The 9,316-nt window shown below is 41.2% G+C and overlaps 1 protein-coding gene across 1 annotated transcript in view; it reads right to left on the bottom strand.

Moving 5' to 3' along the window:
- The window catches only part of SCAMP1 (secretory carrier membrane protein 1), a 78,071-nt gene that overhangs the window by 60,239 nt on the left and 8,516 nt on the right, over positions 1 to 9,316 (bottom strand). Inside the window, 1 exon segment of the mRNA XM_025201385.1 lies at positions 430 to 507. Coding sequence (XP_025057170.1) covers positions 430 to 507 — 78 coding nt within the window.

Here is a 9,316-nt window from a genome sequence, read left to right as displayed (position 1 = left end):
GGCAGGAGCCCCTCCCCCAGATAAGTTGCTCTCAGCTCTATCCTGCACCCCACCTGACTGAGCAGCACCTGCCCCAGCCCCACTCCCTCCCTCACTGTAGGGGACTTGATCTGCCATCCACACACCCTTTCACTCCTCCCACGCCTTCCCCCACACCAGACTTGCCAGCCTGATGCTGGTCTCCAAGCTACCTGGTTGCATATCAGAACTGGATCAGTATCAGCTGATATGGCTCCTTAAAAAAAAAAAAAGTGTCGGCCATTAATATCAGCCCAAAAAATCTCTATCAGTGCACCCCTAATAGCTCTTCCACTTCCTCTAGTTAATTCTTCATACTTCCAGTTGTGCAGGTTTTAAAGTCTATATAACATTTCCCCAAAAGTCAAAGACTTTAAATCATTCACAAGATCAGATAACAGGTGTGCTTACTGTTCTGGAATCAGAGAATGGATTGTATTCATCTAGTCCTGGTGGAACATTTCTTGTCACCTGTGTAACTGAAGGATCCTAGAAGAGAAAAATATGAAATGTGTGACTACTGACTAGTCAATATAAAAGCTATAGGCAGTCAATACAAGAAATCAGCATTTGCATCATTAGAATGAATTTTGTCTCAAACTCTTTCAAATGGTTTTCCACAGTGTATGCCAGCAGGATTGATCTGAATTGGTCTGCTACGCTTCCAGAGTTCACAATGATATTCAGGTTAAAAAGGCGAGATCAGGAGGAAACTAATTGCTAGACATATCCTATTTCTCTCACAGTCCTAGTGTTCTAGTCACTTCAGTGACAAGTACTTGTGATCTTTTGAAATTAACATCATTACTTTCTCTCAGTAATCTAATAATTTCTTTTTTGGAGAGACGCCCATTTTTACTTGAAACATACATTAAGAACACCCCCACTAATATCATATCAACATTAGCCCGATCACACTGGCCTGACAGAGATAAGGCCTATTTATAGAGATATTAACAATGTAAATGTAGTCTGAAGACACAGACTAGGGCTGGCAAGCCAGGCAACTGACTGCATATTTTTGGATCAGTTAAAGATCAGTCAAACATTACAAGAAGGCTTTCTGCGATTATACCAACTAGGGATTTAGAGTAGCATTTAAAAGATTAGCCATTTAAACACTTCTAATTATATTGATTAACTATTTAACCTATAACACATACCTATTATGGAGGGCTAGGGACAGGGCGGGGGGTGCTGCAGAGACCTGGGGCTCCTTGCTGCAAGGCAGCTTCCCACATTGCCTTTTTGGGGGGTTGTTTGTTTTTATAACTTTCAGTATTCCAAGCCAAATTAGCCAAAACAAATTCCAAATCCAGGAGTCAGTCCAGAACCTTACGTGGCCCTACTACTGGCAAACATCCTCTACACCCACCTGGGGCTTCAATGTTTCCAAAACCTTTGGTGGGCATCCTACTGGCAGGCCCAAACCCAGAGGCTTAGGGTTCAGATGCCCCCAAGTTTTGCCATAAGGCCGCAGGACCAAGCTAGGGAGAAGTCTCCCCTTTCCATAAAGTGGTCATAAAGTCAAGACGTTCCCAGTCCAGTAGCGAAGTGGGAGGTTTATTATACATTACCTTGGCAAGTACTATCCCTGTGCTAGGAGAGCAGTCTTTCCCAAGTGCAACTAGGAAGACCACCTCAGTGGTCACCGTGTTTCCCTTGCCAGGCAAGCACAGGACTATGGTTGATCTGAGCCAACAAGAGGCCAAGAAGCTCCCTGTGCTGCTTGGGTGCCCAGGGCCCAGTGTCTTGCAATTAAGCAGCCTACAGCCAGGTGCTCAGCATGGACAGGCAGACCGTGCAGCATAGGTGCGGGAGGAAGAGCAGGGGAGGGAAGAAGAGCACTCTCCTCATCCACTGTGGCCAGAAACAGAGCCACAGCATAGGTGAAGGGAGCACACTGAAACCAAGCCAGCAGCTAAGCCCATGGGCCTCCTTGCAGGGCCTCCTGCTAGGGCACCTGCCGCCCTCCCACACAGCTATAGGGAACATCACTACTGCCAAGAAGGGAAATGAAATCTAGAGCAGTAAGTAAGTGAACCAGGGAGGAAGGGATGGAGGCAGAAAGATCCCCACTAGCCAACACCCACTTTGCTTGCCCCAGAGCAGGACACACAGGTGGCAAGCAGCATTCCTACTACTGGCCATCATGCCCTTCCCCAGCTCCCCACTTTGGGAAGAAGGCCAACTTGGCTCTACCACCTCTTCCCCCTACCCCAGCACTTTGATTTATATGGTCCAAACTGCTGATGGAAAGGCAGGCAGCACGCAAAGGTGCACTAGTTTAAATGTTAACTGTATTGCATTAATGGCATAAATATAATCATGTAACCGTTTAACTTTTCACAGCCCTACTAGCCACAAGGATAAGTGGGTGAAGCAACTGGAGCTGAAGGGGGTGGGTAGGAAGGAAACAAGTTGTGCTAGCCCAATAGCTTTTTAATTGCGTTTTGAACAGACATCCAATTGGTTGGAATCTTCCAGATAACAGAAATTTGACTGTTTTTCTTTCCAGAATAATCTAGAAGAAACTAGTGAATATAAACCACCTTACTTAAATCAGATAATATTTCCACTAGATTTAGTTATTCATTATATTTCTTACACATTCAGTGACTTCTTCAGTGTTGGTTTTTGTATTTTTTTGTATTTTTTTTTTTTTAATTAAAATGGCTTTAAAGTTTCAAATTGATTCCCCCCCCCCCCTCCTTATTTAGAGGGGTCAACTTGATTTTAAAAAGAAACGAATAGCAAAGGAAAACCTAGAGCTTGTGTATGGAAATTTTATTTAAAAAGGAAGTGCAAGGGCAAGGGGGGAAAGCAGTGAAAGGTGGGTGTAAGTTACATATTCACAATTGCAGAACTCACATAGAATGATAAAACACTACTTAAACTCTTGAGAAACGTGTCCAGTTTTAGTAAGAGAAAGGTATTATCATCATCATCATTTCAAAAAGCTGTTTTCTTCCACATGTATATCAGATGCTTCTTCTGATCAAGCTCTAAGGATAGAAGATTTCTTCTGATGAAGACATTATGGCGACAGGAACAGAAGAAAATACTGAAACTGAGGCTGGCCGTCTTCTGCTTTTTTCACCTTCGAAATCAAATTCTGTAAGCAATTTTGACTTTGAAGCTTTAGCTCAGCAGCCTTCCGTTTCCAAGTCTTCTTCAGGTCAGTCCTCGGGCATCAACTTGAGAAATCTCCAGCTTCACAGGAAACACCAAGTAGATCAAAAGTCACAATCAAATATTTTAGAATTTTTGGACAGGATTAATACACAAGAAATGTGTGAACTTGATTGGATGTTTGCTAAAAACTGTATACGCAAGCAATTTGCTTTTTCACATAGTAGGAAATCCCTACATGAAGGATTTTTTTTGCCAAGCTATGTCCAATCTTCATTACTAGACAGAAAACAGCTTGCTGGACACAGTAATAAAACTTTTGGTGATTGCAAAAAACGGTCTTATTAAAAGAAGTCTCTCACGCATCTATTATATTAGATGGTTGGAGTGATATTCAGAATGAAAGAATAATCAACTTCATGGTGACAACTTCCCAACCATTATTCTATAAATTCTTAAGCATGACAGAAGAAAACACAGCTGAGTACATAGCGTTACAGTTTGAAAATGTTATTCAACAACTCAGTCCTGAAAAAGCATTCAGTTGCAACTGACAATGCTGTAAAAATGAAGTCTTCTTGGAATACTGCGAAAGACAAATATCCTTATAGTCAGTTGTATAGTTGTCCTGCTCACACATTGCAACTTTTTGTTCACAGTTTTTAAGGTTTACAAACACTGCATTCTCATCACACAAAAAAGCTGTCAAGTTTTCAGAAATAAAACACATGCCAGCTGCTGTGTTTCTGCGTTCCCGAAAACAACACTGCATACTTTCAATATTGAGCTATAGGATGTGCTTCAACAAATCAAACATTTGCAACAAATTGCAGATTGCAAGAAAGCTTTACAGCCAGCTGTTGCAGAAGAAAATGTTGTCTTGCATTTGTCCACAAGACATTAAACTGACATTTTGATGGGGATGTCTTTGGGGGAACAAATCAAAATTTTTGTCAATGTTAAAACCTGCTGCCCAAATTATATAAAAGTTGAAGGACAACAAATGTACACTTACAGATGTCAAATGAGTACCCAAACATTTAGCATCATAACTGACATTTGTAAGCATCTCCACTTTCAACATCTGAGAAAAAACAAGTGATGGAGAAAGTATGTCAGCTGATCGCTGATGCACACAATGCAGCTTACCTGTTGGATGCATGATACCAAAGAGAGAAGTTAAGTGAAAAATGTGATGTAGCATGCAAACCAATAGTGAACTTGGCCAAATTTAAGTAATTTCTTGATGACCAATCAAATTACAACAAATTGGTGGAAATTTGTCCTTGGTATTCATTAGCGATTGTTTCTGATATCCTGTTAAAACTTCAAAGCTCTATTGCTTGGGCAGACTAACTGGTGAATGTGGGACAACATTCATAGCAAGAACCGAAACAGGAAAGAAACAAAAACTGCTTGGAAGATGGCAATCCTACATCATAATCTAAGGTTAATGAAAAAATCCGGACAAAGATGAATATTTTTCAAGTGTGTCTTCTGATTCAGAAGCAAATGACACTAAAAAGAACAGAAGTCAAGAGGAAGATGACCAACTAAAAACCAAGTGAAAAAAAGATTTAAATAATGAAATAAATTTATTTCAACATTATATAGGAAATGACTGCTTTTTAATGTAAAAGATATTTGACCATATATGACAATTTTTTTTTTTTTTTTTTTACACACTAGTATTTGACCAGTCAATTGACTGGGTGAACTTTTGATTGGTCAAATACCCAACCCTAACAGGTGCACACAAACCCAAAATATTTCTAAAAAATTATTTCAGTGCTCAACCCGAGAGAAAGGCATAAAGCAAGCTCAATGAAAGAACGATCATTTGTATCTTTGAAATTTCCAAGCACCTTTACAGATGTTGCTGAAAATTTTAAAGCTAGTGTTTTACTGATATTATTTAACCAGATGCAGTTGACTACAAGATATATAGAACAAGTGGTTAGTATTAAGAATGTTTCAAATATTCAAAAAGAATTAAGCCAGCTTTCATTTGTGCTTAAAAGATAAGATGCATGACGAATAGATCCAAGGAGGTGATACTTCCCCTCTATCGGGCGCTGGTCAGACCGCAGTTGGAGTACTGCGTGCAATTCTGGGCGCCACAATTCAAGAGGGATGCGGATAACCTGGAGAGAGTCCACAGAAGGGCCACTCATATGGTTAACGGCTTGCAGACCAAGCCCTACGAGAAGAGGCTAGAGAACCTGAACCTTTTCAGCCTCCGCAAGAGAAGGTTGAGAGGCGACCTTGTGGCTGCCTGTAAGTTCATCACGGGGGCACAGAAGGGAATTGGTGAGGTTTTATTCACCAAGGCGCCCCCGGGGGTTACAAGAAATAATGGCCACAAGCTAGCAGAGCGCAGATTTAGACTGGACATTAGGAAGAACTTCTTCACAGTTAGAGCGGCCAAAGTCTGGAACAGGCTCCCAAGGGAGGTGGTGCTCTCCCCTACCCTGGGGGTCTTCAAGAGGAGGTTGGATATGCATCTAGCTGGGGTCATCTAGACCCAGCCCTCTTTCCTGCCTATGCAGGGGGTCGGACTCGATGATCTATTGAGGTCCCTTCCAACCCTAACAACATTTATGAATCTATAAAAAAATCCCAAAACATCTGTTTCTCCCCATTTGCTTACATTATTATATCTTGAGCTTCTTACAAATACTAAATTAACATTATCCAAGAAGTACTCTGTCACACAGCTGGTTTATTAGAGGAAAGACCTGACAGGGAAGGTTTTGAAGGGGTTGGACAGATAGGGAAAGTGAAATGTAGTCCACTGAGCTCCCCAACATGACATCCAATAGAGGGGATGAAGCAGGGATACAGACATTTAACTTCATCTTTAGTTTTCCCTGTCCAGATCTCTCCCTGAAATCCTCAGGCAGCAGCTGCTTCTGAACTGCACCACAGAAAGCAAACTGCAGGGAACAATTTTCCCAAAAGGCAAGAGTAGGTTTGGCATACACAGCTGGAATTTAGAGGGACAAGTCCCAAGTTTAAACTATTAAATCAGAAATTTTAAATAAGAGTTTGAAGTCATTACAGAGCTTATCTGAGGGCAAAGAGGTTTTGTTTTGCTGTGTGTCCAGGAGCTTCTTCACAGAAAGAGGCATTCCCCTGATGCTAGGGACCAACAGATCTGCTTCTCTAGGAAAATAAATACAAAAGCAAAACAAGACTAAAGCTAATTACCTAAAATCATGATTAAAACTGGTGCAGGTTATAGGTGACCTGCATCATGTGGTCTCCATAATATATTTTTAATTATATACAGTAAAAGCTGCGCTATCCAGCATGTTACAAGCTGGCATGCTCCACTAATCAGCATGCCAGCTTGTAAGGTAAAGTGAAACTGGAAGTGCCCAGTGTGGCACTTCCGGTTTCTCTGAGCCCCCGTTGATCAGGGCAAAGCAGCCCATGCTGCTGAGCCCCTGTGGGAGGGGTGGTGGGACACCCCAGATGTGGCATGAGAAGCAGCAGCTAGAGTGGCTCAAATAACCAGCATATTTTGTTACCCAGCATCCCCCCGTGCCCGGGGGGATGCCAGATAACAGAGCTTTTACTATAATAAGTTTTTAATATATTGCTCCAACTAGAACTTCAGCATCCCTTAAATAAAATGCTTGCATAACTCCTTACAGCATCTCCACTTATCTCACTTACTGCTGAATGCTATTAATCATAGTGCCTACCAGCAGGAAGAGCAAAAAAGATAAAGCACTTCTCAAGGTTCAAGCAGAGATCATACAAATACAACCTTTACACTAGATCTATGAATGTAAAGACAGGACCTGAAGGAAGTCTGGAAGAACAGTTGGCAAAATGAGCACTTGCTTATATATTAGAACCATTTTAAAATGAGGAACTACATTTTTTATTTTATTTTTTAAAAATAAAAAGGCTCAGAAATACTTTTAGGGCTGTTTAAAGTTTCAGAATAGTACAAGGATTGTAGAATTCACTGTCTATATTTACACCTGCACTTCACCCTCAATTAGTGGAAAAGCCTTACATACATACATACAGACAAGGTTCCTTGGGTGAATTTGATATCTTTTATTAGACCAACCCAAATAGTTGGAGAATAGTTATTAAGCAAGCTTTTGAGTTCAAAAACCCTTCATCAGGCTAAGGAGGTTTCAGCAGTTGATGTGTGCTCTTCCTGGATGGAGTGAAAAGTAAAGAAGCCAAGGGCTGGGCTGGGGAGTCAGTTGCCAGGCAGATTGTGTGTCAAAAATCCAATGTCTGTGTTTAGTCCATGATCTCTAGTATCCAGGAGGTTGATGAAATGGAGCTCATAGGCTCGTCTCTGGGAAGTGTTGTGTAAGTTTCCCTTGAGGATCAGGACTGAGAGATTGGCCCTCCTGTGAGGGATGTGCCCCCACCGGTAAGTGGGTATTTCTGTCTTTAATAGATTTCCGGTGTGCGTTCATTCTGGTGCGCAGTTGTTGTTTGGTCTCTCCTACATATTTTCTATCAGAGCATTTGGTGCATTGGATGAGGTATATTACATTTCTGGAGGTGCAGCTGTAAGATCCTGGGATGCTGATGGCTCTGTTGTGGGGTGTAGTAATAGTGGGGGTAGTGGAGATGTGTTGGCAGGTTTTGCAATTCTTGTCCTGGCACGGTCTGGATCTTTTTGGTGTGTTCTGGGCTTGAGGAAGTTTGCTTCTGGTGATGAGGTTCGGTGCTTGTTTGAAGGCTAGGATGGGTGGTTCTGGGAAGATCTCTTCAAGAATAGGGTCTCTTTCTAGTATGGGTTGCAATTTTTTGAGGATTTTCTGTACAGGTTCAAGGGAGGGGTGATATGTCATCACCAGCGGTGTGCGATTTGTGAGGGGTTTTCTTCTGTACTGCAGCAGTTCTTCCTGTGGTATCCAGGTGGCTCTGGCTTTTTAAGATTGGCGAGGTGGCAATCCCAGTTGTTCTCTTTAGTACAAATGCGGTGGTATCTGAGGGCTTGGCTATATATCACAGCTTTTTTGGTGCGTTTAGGGTGATTGCTGGTTCTGTGCAGATATGCATGTTGGTCTGTGGGTTTCTTGTATACTGTGGCCTGTACTTTACCCTTCTGGATACTGATCTGTGTGTCTAAAAAGGAGATGTTGGTGCTGGAGTATTCTAAAGAAAGTTGGATGGAGGGATGGTGATTGAGTTCCATCAGAAATTCAACAGAGATTGTAGGTTTTCAGTCTAAATGATGAAGAGGTTATCAATGTATCTTAGATACTTAGATAACTAAATCCAATCTTCCTACTTCCAGGATACAATGTGTAATGGCATAATACAGCCCTACCCAACAATCCTTTCCTCATAACTAGTGCAATGCAGACTGAACTCAAGAGACTTTTGAAAGGCTGTAAGAAATTCTGTTACTTCATCCCAATTTGAAAAAGCTAGTTTGTTTCCATGTATAATACTATCTGAAGGAAAAAAAAAAAATGTTTCCCACCCTTCACCTCCCACCCACCCTCGCCCCTCGTTTTCAAAAAACTTATGTAGGTTTCCTTTCAAGTCAAGGCTTTTATGCCATTGTAACAGTGGTTAGCAAAACTGAATTAAGAACAGTTCTTTCCGGACATTTAAGTGAGAAATTTACTTAGTCAAAAGAAACCTAAAGCTCCTAGTTGGTAAATCTAATATCTCTACTGTAAATACACAGAATAAGAACAGCAGAGACTACTTTGTTAGGAGACACCTATTCTCCATCAGCCATCTCCTTCAATTTTTTTCTTGGTTAATTTCTACCATTCTTTATTTTCTACTGCTCTATTATCTACTGTCATAAAAAGTAGCAGTAACTCTGAAATGTTTTCAGACTCATCTCTTGGTACTGTATCCAGAGTCAGAGATCAGCTCCAGAAAGAAAACTGCAAGCATTAATATTAGTTGCATGCAAAGGCCCAATTTAAATTGAGGCCCATTATGCAAGACACTGTCCAATAGAAGTTAATCCCTGCACCAAAGAGTTTATAGTTTGATTACATATAGTAGCTATTCAACCATGTTAAGGTAAAATAGGCAAGTCAGGAGTCACTAAAGCATCAGGAGAGCTTAGAATTAATATTACCCATGTTACCTTAGTTTGGGGGTATGTATAGCTTTTAATTAATTGAGCATTTATTATTGAGTTCTACCGGGGGGGGGG

This window comes from Alligator sinensis, unplaced genomic scaffold (assembly GCF_000455745.1).
Source record: "Alligator sinensis unplaced genomic scaffold, ASM45574v1 scaffold159_2, whole genome shotgun sequence".
In the NCBI taxonomy this organism is placed as follows: domain Eukaryota; kingdom Metazoa; phylum Chordata; order Crocodylia; family Alligatoridae; genus Alligator; species Alligator sinensis.
The sequence above is the reverse complement of the archived record's forward strand: the minus strand, read 5'-3'. Positions and strand labels throughout refer to the sequence as shown.